At 45.5% G+C, this 12468-nt stretch overlaps 1 protein-coding gene across 5 annotated transcripts in view; it reads left to right on the top strand.

Moving 5' to 3' along the window:
• Sipa1l1 (signal induced proliferation associated 1 like 1) overlaps nucleotides 1-12468 on the top strand; it is a 265544-nt gene that overhangs the window by 238521 nt on the left and 14555 nt on the right. For all 5 annotated transcript variants that reach the window (XM_076921784.1, XM_076921780.1, XM_076921782.1 and 2 more), the window contains 2 exons: nucleotides 11041-11277; nucleotides 12033-12198. In XM_076921784.1, coding sequence (XP_076777899.1) covers nucleotides 11041-11277; nucleotides 12033-12198 — 403 coding nt within the window. The remainder of the gene's footprint in view (nucleotides 1-11040; nucleotides 11278-12032; nucleotides 12199-12468) is intronic.

The following is a 12468-nucleotide window of genomic DNA, read 5'->3' as shown; positions in this document are numbered from 1 at the left end:
GTGACCGTCTAACCTGGCTGCTCTGCAGAAAAACGGCAGAGCAGACCAGTTCAGTTTTGTTTTCCAAAGGAGAACTAGAATCTGCTAGTAAACCACAGATGGCCCTGGTGGGAAGAGACCTTGACCTTTATTGTACATAGCCAGTCATTTTAGCGCTCAGCTTTCTGTCATGTCTCTTCTTTCCAGGTTTGGGGCTGTGTGTACTGGATGTAGTTCACAAGTTGTGCTGTGTCTGTCGTCTCCACATCACAGCTTGTCGTCGTTCTAAGATTGTATTTTAGATATCCTTCTCTCTTCTCTGCCCTGCCTCCAAACCCTCTCATGTACCCTCCGTCTCCTCCAAACTCATGACCTCCTTTTTTATTAGTTGTTACTACGTGTATATACATGTATATCTTCATAAATGTAACCTGCAGTCCATATAGTGTTACTTGTATTAATGTTTTCAGGACTGACCATTTGTCACTAGACACCAGTTGGTGTGCTCTTCCTTGGGGAGAGCCACCCTGACTGCTCCTAGATTTCTTTGGCTGCCTGCAGTTCTTTGTGTAGGCCTGAGGCCTCATGGACTTTCCCCCATGCAGATGGCATGTTTGTTGGTGTCATCCCAAATGTGGTCATGTTGGTGAGACTTTATGGGTATGGCTTCTGATGTTACCAGGAGTTTTTAAAATGACCATGGCCTGAAAACACCACAGCCCTCAAGCAGCAGTAACCGTGAGAAAGTGGCCTCGGAATCTTGAATGCACAGAATCCTATTGTCTTACAGTTTAAGAGCTAGAGTGTTTGGTTCAGTTGGGATAAGGGATATGCTTAGAAAAGTAGAGCAGGAAGGTTGACCCCCAAATACTGTTAGCAGTACAAACTGTATGACATTCCTAATCTGCTGGCTGCTTCTGGTGTGACCCTCCATCACATTCAGTAAAGCACTCCCTCCCTCAACATGTATCCGAACAGACCAGTTTCTACAAACCTTTATTTCCATTTCTTTGGGTTTAGTCGCTCATTTTAGAAGGGGCCCTTTTCCTAATAACAGTAGTCTACCCGAGAGATATCCTGGGTCTAACCTGAGGCAGCAGAAGTGAGTTACAGAGGGATTATCTAGAATCGTGTGACTACAGAGGAAGATTAGAAAGAGCTGAACTCTGATGGCAACACACAAAATACTGAGGCTGTGCTGCTGACAGGTGCAAGGGTCTGCACCCACCCCAGCCTCCCCCCAACTCTAGCCCACCCCAGCCCACCCCAGTGCAGCCCACCCTCAGCTCCTACTAGAGCCAGGCACCTGGGTTTTCATTGTCCAGACGTGCTGACCATGGCTGCCAGGGCCTCAGAAAGGATTATCTACATTTTCTGCTTCAGATGGGTCATGTGGAATCATTGAAGTCATTGCTTAGAAATACTGTGCTGTTGGAAGTCAAGCTTAGTCGAGAAGAATGTGGTCTTTCAGGAGGGTGGCAGGGCTCCCCACCCACCGGAGGCTTGAGTCACACCAGTTTCTAGATCCAGTAAAGAAGCATGCTTTGTAACTTGGGCCTGTTGGTTTTGGCAGAGTGAGCTGGATAATCAGAGCTGAGCAACCTCCCCTTTCTGGAGGAAGAGGACTCAGCCACCAAATGTGCATTCCTCGGGAAGCTGAAACCACAGCAAATTAGAGTGTGTGTGTCCCCAGGAGACAGGAACAGCAATTAATGTGGCGATCTCTTGACAGTGCATAAAAGAGCTTGTACCTGGGACATGGTGACAACATTTAAATTACAGTGATTAAGTTTCCCTGCATATTTCTGGCTAGGTTGAGCCTTCCCCTCTGTCCTCCAGTCTCCCTGTTGATGACTGCGCAGGTTTTTTTGTGGCATCCCTTGAGAATTGCATTAACGTAGGTTGGTAATTACATAGGGATGTTATATTTGAATGTCATTAAGAGAAGTCATTGCTACAGATAACTTCCTATGTAGGGTAGAGAATTTGCATCTTAGACTTTAATTTTTTATTCTTTTTATAATTGTTCTTTCCTGTTTGTATCTTAAAATGAGTCACTCAAAAAAGATTTATGGCAAGCAGGAAAGGTGAAGATAAGATTGTTTAATTTACTCATGTAAAAAACATTGATAACTTTTTTGAAGAGTGAGGTGTTGACAGGGTTTCTTTGTGTAGCCCTGGCTGTCCTAGAACTTGCTTTGTAGACCAGGCTGGCCTCAAGTTCACAGAGATCAGCCTGCCTCTGCTACCCTTGTTAGGCACTGACAAATGCCAGGCACACAGCTCACTGGGGGAGGCTTATTTTAGTTCATGGTTTCAGTTTAAGATGTGCTGGGTCCATGGCTGGGGTCTAGAGTGAGGCAGGATACAACGTGGTAGCAGCAGGAGTGATTGGCAGAGCTTGCTCTGCCTCCTGGTGGCTTAGAAACAGGGGATGAACAGCAAGGGCGTATCCTCAGAAACCTGTTTTCTCCAGCAAGACTCCTTGCTCCAAAGTTTTCACCACTACTCAATAATGCCACTATGCCGTGATTCCTCTAGTTGGTCACTTCGGTATCAGTGCCAAACCCTTTTGGTCTAATCACCTCTTGGCCACATGGGGCCAAGCCTTTAGCCAGCAGTTCTTAACCTGTGGGTCACAACCCCTTTGGCAAACTTCTGTTTCCAAAAATATTTACATTACAATCTATAACAGTAGCAAAACTATAGTTATGAAGTAACAAAAATGAAAATACTTTATGGTTGGGGGTCACCACAACATGAACTGTACTAAAGGGTCTCAGTGTCAGGAAGGTTGAGAGCCACTGCCTTTAGCGCGTCAGCCTTTGCGGGAGAGTATGTCCTACTGAACTAGCAGATCAACCTGGCATGGTTTAGTACCTAGCCCTCTTGCACCACTCTCGTTAGCCAGCCATTCTGCTTGCCTCAAAACTCCCATTAGCTTCCCAAAGGCCCGAGGCCTCTAGCCAGTTGGGACCCACTTAGGCAATCATATACGTATTTTATTGTCACCTTATAGAGAACAACGTCCCACCTAGCACACGTACCCTAAGCTCCTGTGCTCTCCAGTATCAGCACGTGGACCCTGATGGACAAACAGGAAATGCCTCATCCTAATGCTCCACTACTAAGATAATTCAAAAGTCCCATGATTCTTAGCTCAGACACTGCCGAGCTCCACTTCAGGCCTCCTGCAGTCACATCTGCTTTCATTTTTAAGTTTTAATGCTTAAGGCTTTGTGTGTAGAGCGCGAGCTTTTGAAAACTATTTCTGTATATAAGTTTTGAGACACGTCTCTAAAGAAGAAGTTGGTCATTCAAGATCAAGAAAGCTGCTTGCCTGTAATATAGCTCAGTTTTGTGAATGGGCCTTTTCTAGTAGACCTCATAAACTAATGAATTGTTCGTGCCAGAGAAGCTGTTTCCTGGTAGTGGAAAAGGGGCTTACATTGAGATTTAAGGAATAGCTTGGGTGGCTATGGCCTGCTGGGCTATCTGTGTATCTGTCTTACAGCTGCTGGGTTTAAATTTTGCCTCAGATTCTCAGCCTCTTTCAGATGGAAGCCAGAATGCTTCCTGCTTTGTTTAGAAAACTTGCCATTGTTTTTATACGGCAGCATTTTTTTTGTCCTAAATCTTTTCTGGCTGGAATTTTGTCAGTTAACAGTTAATTGCCTATCTTTCCCGTCCCACCCATACCCCCATCCAGAGTACTGGGAATTGAACCCAGGGCTTTGCATTTGATAGCCAGATGCTGTGCTAGTGCAGTGCATGCACTCTTTGATTCTGAGCAGGGTTTGAATGAGTTGTCCAGTCTGGGCTTGAACTTCTGATCCTACTGCCACAGCCTCCCAAATAGCTAAGGTCACAGGCCTGAACACCAGGTCTGATATTCTTCATTTTTCTCCCTAAGTTGAGAACACTAATGAACTAATTCAGAATTTGAAGGTGCAGCCTCTGGAATTCCAAACCCAGAACTTGGGTTGAAAGCTTTGGGCATCTGTGTTTCAGTTCCATCAGCAAGTTGCATTTTGTGCAGAGCTCTGCATACAGTGAGCCTTCGGAACACATTGCTTTGCTTTTATGAGCAAGCTTCAACTAATCTGGATGAAGTTCTCGTTGAATTTCCTCCAACCGACAGGAGTGATTACTGTTATATCTGGACTTGGAGTGACCAGCAGGAGTAGAACACAGAACCTTTGTGGCTGACATTTGAAGTGCTTGTTCAGCAGTGAACCCTCTCTCTCCAGGATCTGATTCAGTGCTGTCCCACAGTCCTGCCCTTCAAAGCAGCCTTCCAAAGGCATGACATAGAGGCCCAGAGCAGTGCAGCACATGTTGAGCCCATTATGCGCCATTTTAAGTATCCTTAGTGTAAGAGTTTATGCATATGCTTCATTAACCCTGCTGGAATTCAGCCTGGAACAGTCTTCTTCCATCAGTGTCTTGCTGCATCCCTCCAGCTATGGCTGAAACACTCTTACTTAAGAGAAGTGCTCTTGTTCTGCCAAGTCCTTTCTAAACATGAAGGCAGATGCTTGTTTTTTGTTTTCTGGGTTGTGGGTTTTTTTGTTTTTTTTTTTTTTCTTCTAAGATTAAGAGAAGATCTAGTTGATTGTATTTACCTTAACCTAACTTTTGGGTATAAGTCAATGCCTATATGAAAGAAAGAAAAAATGTATTACTCCCTTTACCCCAGGCAAATCAAGCAAGAGCCTCAAGAACATGGATTTGAGCATGATGTCATTGCCATGTCTCTTCTGCCACTGTCCAGCTCTGTGGCTGTGTCACTCTGGACCCATCTCTTATCTGTCATCTCATGATACTGGCTCTGTTGGGAATAAAAAGGGTTACCAAGTACATTACCCTGGAAATGTATGCAAGGCAAGAGAGTGCATTTAGTTTCTTTTCTTAAGCTTCATCTTTACTGTGAGCAGGTGTTTACTTTCTGTTTACAGGCATGTGTCCCTCACCCTACCATGACAGGTTTTTCCTTCCTTCCTTCCTTCCTTCCTTCCTTCCTTCCTTCCTTCCTTCCTTCCTTCCTTCCTTCCGTCTGTCCGTCCTTCCTTCCTTTCTGCTTTGTTTTTTTATGATACCAAACTTGAATAGGACACTGTGTCTTCTATGCCCATTAAATGGTTATGTTTGCCAGATGTTATGGTATACACCTTTAATCCTGAGGTGCGACAGGCAGATCACTGTGTGTGAGTCCAGTCTTGTCTATAGAGAGAGTTCCAGGACAGCCGGAACTACTCGGAGAAACCCTGTCTGGAAAAGCAAAACAAAGCAAAAAATAATGGTCATGTTCATGGGCATCTTGTTGGCTCCTTATGTACATAGGTGGTGCAGCTTAACTCATCTTGTGTCCGCAGTGACCTGTGAGACCTCTTCTGCACTCAGCTAGTTACTCATTCCCCAGGCTGAATTTGCGTGCTTTCTGCACACCAGGAACTTGCTTCTTGGGAAGGAGCAACTTTCTTTTCTGAGCTTACTCTGTTCCCTCCCCCTTAGCCCCCAGACCTCATTCACTTGTCCCCCCAGTGCTTAAGCACTCCTGAAGTCCTCCAGAATCATGGAACTGGTAGTAGAGAATTGGCCAGCATTGATCACAGTGGGAGGAGTCCTGCTTCATCATTGTCCCTCATCATCTGTCAGCCAGAGACTTGTTATTTACACAACCTATCCCAGGAAACCGTATCAGCTGCCCTCTCTTTGGTCATAGGCCAACATCCAGTCTTTGCTCAGATTTTGTCACAGTCATTTGACAGGTGACTAATTGCTGCTTTTTCCTCTCTGAAAATACTATCCTTCACAGGGTAGGACCACACCCCAAGTCCTCGTGCCACATCCACACAGTAGATGGCTGTAGGCATCCCTTCCCATCAGACAGCAGGTGCTGCTACACAGGAAAGAATGGTCTCTGTGGTGATACAGACATTTAGAAGGGCATCCCCAGCCTGAGCAAACAGGAGTGATACCTGAAACTTGACTGATAACATCTGTGGAGCAGATAGCTCCTCAGTGGGCGGGGGTCCTGTTGGGCAGAGTTGTGGTTCCTGCAGCTCCGTCCTGGGGAGCAGAAGCGCAGGATTTTGACTGAGTTCACTCCATGCAGCATCAGGCAGACACTGGGCTGAGAAGCCACTCAGGGCTCCGCCCGGGTGTAGGGAGACCTCAGTCTGAAGATCCACAGGGGCAGGGCTCCTGAGTGGGTGTCTCAGGGCCGAGGCAGCTGACTCAGAGGCCTATGGCCTCTGTCTTGGACTCTCAGATGCTGTTGGGGGTTGTGGAAGAAAAGAGAGGAACGAGGGAGAGAGAAGGAAGCCCGGACAGCACCCAGCGGACAGCACCTAGCGGGAAGGAGACTCTTGGTTACTGCACTAGCTTAGCTGACTCAGCAGCTTGATTAGCTTGCTTGAATCAGCGGCCTCCATGGCTAGAATGCAGAGAAGTCCTCAGGCAGGAGATTAGGCAGTGGGTAGGTAGTTCTAAGATCCCCGCTACAGTTCTCCACAGCAGGCCCCAAAGACATGAGGAAGTCCATGGTTTTTAAAGGGTTTATGTCATGGTGGAAAGGTAGATGAATCTGGCTGTACCCCCATAACCCCAGGGCAGGCCTTTGGTTAAATACCGTTTGTAAGGAGGAGGGTCTGGGAAGGAATACTTAATTGGCTACACCCTCTGGCCTTCAGGTAACTCATTAATATGGAAATCCCTTGAGGCTGAGGCCTATAGTCACACCCTCTACCTGTGGAGGAGCTGGTAGGGGCATTGCCCTACGTGACTGAAAAGCGCTGATCAATGGAGCATGGCAAGATACGTGCCATCCCTCACAGGCAAAGACACTGTTGGGTCTCTGGCTATCTCTAGCCAGTGCTCTACCAGAAACCAAGCCATCCTTTCACGGTCCCACACCACTTTAGTCGTGTTTCTTCTGCAGGCAGCCAGCCCATCCTGTAAAGGCATGTGTAAAGGGGCCAGGCTGCCACACCTTTGTCTGTGGCTTCCTTCAAGCCATGAGTGAAGTTGTGAAATCTGTCAGGTCAGGCTGGCCCAGGTTCTGGCCACCCTGTTACCCTTTTACTTTTGTGTGTAAAAAATATGTGTGTCTTCTCTTTCCTTTTAAAGACTCCAAAGCTGTCCTATTTTTCAGGAAAAGGGAAGCATCCTAGTGTGTAGATGAAAACTGTAGTAACCGAGTCCAAGAACATCCTGGCTGGATTCTCACTGATCTGGTTCAGCTGTGCTCACGGTTAAACTGGCTTTTCATGTAGGAGGAAAGGAACTGATACTGCACTTGTCACCCCAATGGATCTGCTTCTCTTTTCTTTTCGATTCATATTACTTGGCTCTTTGCTTTACACTATTCTTAGGAAGAGACTCAAGGCACTGTGGGTAAGACAGAATCATAGCATATTGAATTAACAAGAGTTCTCCAGGATAATGAAACAGCCCAGCTGTCTGGCTCCACTTCAGCACAGATCTGCCAACTTGTTATTGACTGTAGTATAATTAAACTCCAGAGTCTCTTTGTGAAGTGTGTGGCTATACTACCTTGAGGTAGTCATAGGTGGCAGGTGATCAGCCTCAAGCAGCTCCACCTAGAGCCTGGGCTGGGATTAGATAGGAAAGGAAGAGACAGGCCATTTTGGAAAGTGAAAAATGTATAGGCTCAGGTAGCAGTTTTTAGTTCTAGGAAATAGGAAAATGCTTTTAAATTGTTTCAAAACACGTTTTTTGGGTTTTTTTTTTTTTTTTTTTTTTTGACTCAAGAAAACATAATATGAGCCCTCAACTCTGCCCTGATATCAGCTCCTACAGGGACCACAGTATTGCTTCAGACACATGGTAACTATAGCTTCAAGTCCTGGCTCAAGATCTGGGCAGACATGAAGTGGTGATTTGACCAAGTTAGAGCAGTTTCAACAATTCATCTGGATGCAAGCAGTGGTTCTCAAATGATCTGCGTACTTCAGGGGAGATTTCTGCCTTATCTGCAGACCCTGATTCAGCTCTGTTCCGTTAGCACCTCTGGGATTAGAACCCTGAAGTACATGTTTTGAACATGTCCTGGGTAAAAACTTGGTTTTTGCTGATAGGGGTTGTACATACTAAGGAGAAAGACAGGCCAGTGAATTTTCATTTGTTTCTCTTTGTTCCCAGATATTGGTACTTAATACGGCTGTCTGATTATAACCATTAGTAAACATAAGTGTGCTGGCATTTCACACCTGGGACTAAGTATTAGCCACCATATTCATAGATAAAATGCATAATAATGAGGTTAGTGGTCAGTTAAGCAGTTATCCTGGTGAGGGTACACAAAGCATGCAGAAGCACCATTTGTAGACCTAAGTACCTCCTACAGTAACACTTAAGCAAGTTCTAAATACAGTTTGAGTAAATCACACTGTGTGCATCCCTTAATCTCACATTTGAGATGTATTTCCAGCTTACCATTGACTTAGCTGTATTTTCCATCATACGCTCAGTGGTTTCAGTTGCCAGGACTATTCTAGGCACGAGGCATGCAGTAGTAAGCAAGAAAAACATATCAACCCTCACAAAGTTCACATCCAACCAGGGAAACAGAGTACAGACAGAATGCAGTATGTGGTACCCTGCATCGGGCAGATGCAGAAGAGAAGCTACAAAGCTTGTGTTTTTGTAAGAGCCTGCTGGGTTCCTGGCAACAGTGGGCAAGTAGAGATAAAGTCCACCTCCGGCGTCTGTATGCTAGTGCAGGCGCTCCTGAAAGCCCATTAGGTAAATAATGGTTAGAGTCATAGACTAGAAAACTGCACCTCTACATAACGTCTGCTGCTTCCTTTGACTATCTTCCAGCCTCCTCTTTAACGTTCTCTTGGCATAGATTTGTGCAGCATGACAGAATGATTTGTAAAACAATGAACTGTTAATTTATTTTCTATTCTCCTGGCAAATTATTTCTTTTTGACTCAAATTCAATCTTTTAAAGTCCCAGGATTTTTGAATAGCTGTGTAATATCAAAGTATCAGAAGGTAAAATGTGTCAGTTCAGGTGTAACTCAGATACACTAGATTTCAGAGCCTGAGTCATGGACCAAGCAGCCTCTGGGAACACATGAGAAGTATGAGTTCTCATGTCCCCAGCCCCTTCCCACCTGTGTCAGCATTTCTGGAGAGGGGATACAATCAGCATGTTTAACATACTGCTCTTTGAGAGTTGGCTCCTGTGGTTACCCAGGTTAGATTTTTTAAGGTACATGTGCTCTCAACACACCTCGAGACTTCAGAACTGTGTTCTAAGTGTGTGTGAAGCAAAAAGTAATCTTTACATCTGCAAAGCAGAGACTAGAGTCTTGTCCCTGAATAAGGAACAGACACTCCCCACCCTCACTTCCACCCCTGCTGTCTAAAGCTTATCTGCAGAAGTACAGAGCCAGCTATGCTGCCTCCCCTGACTGCACTGGGCCTCTGGAGCTTCTCAGTGCGCCTGCCCTTCGGCCCTTTGAAGCCTTTCCTCTTGAGTTCATTCTCACACTTGCACTCTTTCCATAGCAGAGATCTGCTGTTGTTTTGTCCTTACTGATTTAATACACCCTGCTTAGGAAACAATTTTATATCCCCCTTTCTTACGATAGACATTTTTCTTTTAAAATTTTATGTGTGGGGGTGAGGTATGTCCTGATGCCCTCAGAGGCAGGAAGAAAAAAGTGCTCTCCTGGATGTCTAGTATGTCACTGGGAACCAAACTCTGGTCCTCTGGGAGAGTAGTACATGCTCTTAACCACTGAGCCATCTCCCCAGCCCCTCTTCCTAATTTTAAAAGCAACCAGGCGGAATGTTTATCAAGAGGTAAGGTTGCATTGCGTTTAATTTGTGTAGCCCTTGCAGATGCTTATGGGGGTTTCACATACTGTCTCTAGCTGGAAAAAAATACTTGGAGGAAATGTTTATGTTATTAGAGTAAGACTAGTAACTTTTTATTCTGTTTTTTCAAGTTTGGGCCCAGCTTTTCTGAGTTCATTATAAAAATAGAGAAGATGGTTCTTTGTGTTCTGAAGTAATAAGACCACATTCATATTGGAAGCTCTCCAAGTGGATTCTTCTGCAATACTTTTCCAGATCTGGTAGCTGATCCTCGAATACTAACAAGACTCCTCCCTGTTATACAAAATGTTCTTTCATACTGTGGTTCAAAATCTGTAGGTCTGTTTAGAAATAAAACTTAGGTCTGACTAGTCAAGCTTCATTCTCACCATTAGATACTGTCTCAGCCAGTGGTGGCTGGGGTTTGTTTCTACTGTAACACTTTAAAATACTGTGATAGTTTCAGAGTTGCAGAAAAGTTGCCAAAATAGAGTTCATGAACACCTCACACTTAGTTTCCCTTTGTCATCTCCCATTACTGAGTGGTACCTTTGTCACAGCTACATGTCACTATGGGGGATACTTTAATATCTGTTCATTCAGGACAACTAGTTTTTGACAAAAGAAGTGCTTTCAAGGAATGGACTGTTGTAGGAGTCACCTGATCTTAGAATTTTCCTAAGCAGAACTCAGCAGAGCTTATAGTGTGGACATGAACCCTGAGGGACCTTAGAAGGAAGTGTGGGTATATGTGATGATGAGCAGGCTTTTGAGTCAGCATGAGTGCTGCATGCTAGAGGAACACAGATATCAGCATTGCCCTTGGCCTTGGGTGTCAAGGACAGCCATGTCCCTGACTTGATCTTCCTCTAATCTTCAGCCTGGTCTTAGCATCATCATGACCCCCAGATCTGATGACTTTACTGAGACTTCTTCTGCCCCTCCTGGACTTCAGTGGGCCAGTGTGTCTGAAAGTGCCCCTTTTACTCTTAAAGTGCAGACCGAGCCCCGCTGACCATTTGTCACTCTAAGAGCAGACATTTAGATTACAGAAGGAGAACAGACAGGCCAGCTGGCCATCCCTTTTAATCATTTCTTCAAAATTCATTTTTCTTTAACCTGACCTTCACCCCCACCTTGGACAGCACCCCACAGCTGACACAGCATAGACACTACAGTCACTGTCTCTGTCCTGCTTCTCCACAGTACCATGAGCTCCCGACACTCTGCCAGCCCAGTGGTATTCTCCAGTGCCAGAAGTTCACCCAAAGAGGAGCTGCACCCCACCACATCCTCCCAGCTCGCACCTTCCTTCTCCTCTTCCTCCTCATCTTCTGGACCTAGGACTTTCTACCCCCGCCAGGGCGCCACTAGCAAATACCTGATTGGATGGAAAAAACCAGAAGGAACCATTAACTCCGTGGGATTTATGGATACAAGAAAGTAAGAGATCTTCTTCTACTTAGTGGTTGGTTTTCTCTGTGCGCAGAAAGAACTGGGCAGTCTCTTATTGCCAGTGATCCTGGGCTGGATGTTGGGGTTGGAGGGATTAGCTTATGGAGGGATTTTTTTTTTTTTTAATTAAAAAAAAAGTATTTTTCATATAATGTATTCTGATCACACTTCTCCACTCCCCCTAAGAGATTTTATTTGCTAAGTAAATTTTCTCTTTAAATTATTTCTCTGCTTCATTGCTTGAGTAAGATGTACTGTAAACATTTCGCTCTGAGATCTTTAGCTATTCTAAGAAAGAGCTGTTTCAAGGATGCCCCGTGGGATGACTGAGCCTCAAGTTTTCTGACAGTCACAGCTCTTCTGTAGACTGCTTCTTCCCTGGGCCAGTAGGACTTGGAGGACAAAGGGCTTCTCCATGTGCTATTCCTGTCTGACAGCTATCGTATAAAGGTGGCTCTGGGGATCGCTCTGATCTGTCAAGTCTGCTGCTAGTGCAGCCAAACAGGGCAGTTTCCTGAAGAAGAGTGAATTATTCCTCAGACTTTATTTTGTGTTCACATTGACTCTGCCTACCTCACAAGCGCTGGCCTGAGCAGAGTCGGATGTAAACAGGAACCAGACCTTCGTGTGTGTGTGTGTGTGTGTGTGTGTGTGTGTGTGTGTGTGTGTCTCTCTCTCTCTCTCATCTGTCACAGTCCCCATGAGCCAGCCTTGCTGACCCCATTTCCATCCTCTCTCCCCAGGCGACATCAGAGTGATGGGAATGAGATAGCCCACACTAGGCTTCGAGCCTCAACCAGGGACCTACGGGCATCCCCAAAGCCAACCTCCAAGTCCACCATTGAGGAGGATCTAAAGAAACTCATCGACCTTGAGAGCCCAACTCCCGAATCACAGAAGAATTTCAAGGTAGAAGGCAGGCTGTGGGGAATGGCAGAGAAAAGCTGGGCATGGTAGCATGTTGGACTGAGGGTGTTGGAGACCCTTCTCCCGCAGTGCTGAGTGTTCTGTCTCTGCAGCCACATCTCTTTAGTGCCCTGTTAGCCTGCCCTTTCCCTGTCTCTCTTCTGGTGTCTCCTATTCTGAGTCCACACTGAAGTGGCATCACTTCCAGGACTCTGTATGACACCTGTGGCTCCCTTGTCAGCCAGAACATTGTCCATGTGATCTCCAGTCTGC

Source organism: Arvicanthis niloticus, chromosome 23 (assembly GCF_011762505.2).
Source record: "Arvicanthis niloticus isolate mArvNil1 chromosome 23, mArvNil1.pat.X, whole genome shotgun sequence".
NCBI lineage: Eukaryota > Metazoa > Chordata > Mammalia > Rodentia > Muridae > Arvicanthis > Arvicanthis niloticus.
Note: the sequence above shows the minus strand (reverse complement) of the source record. Positions and strands in the feature narration are given on the sequence as shown.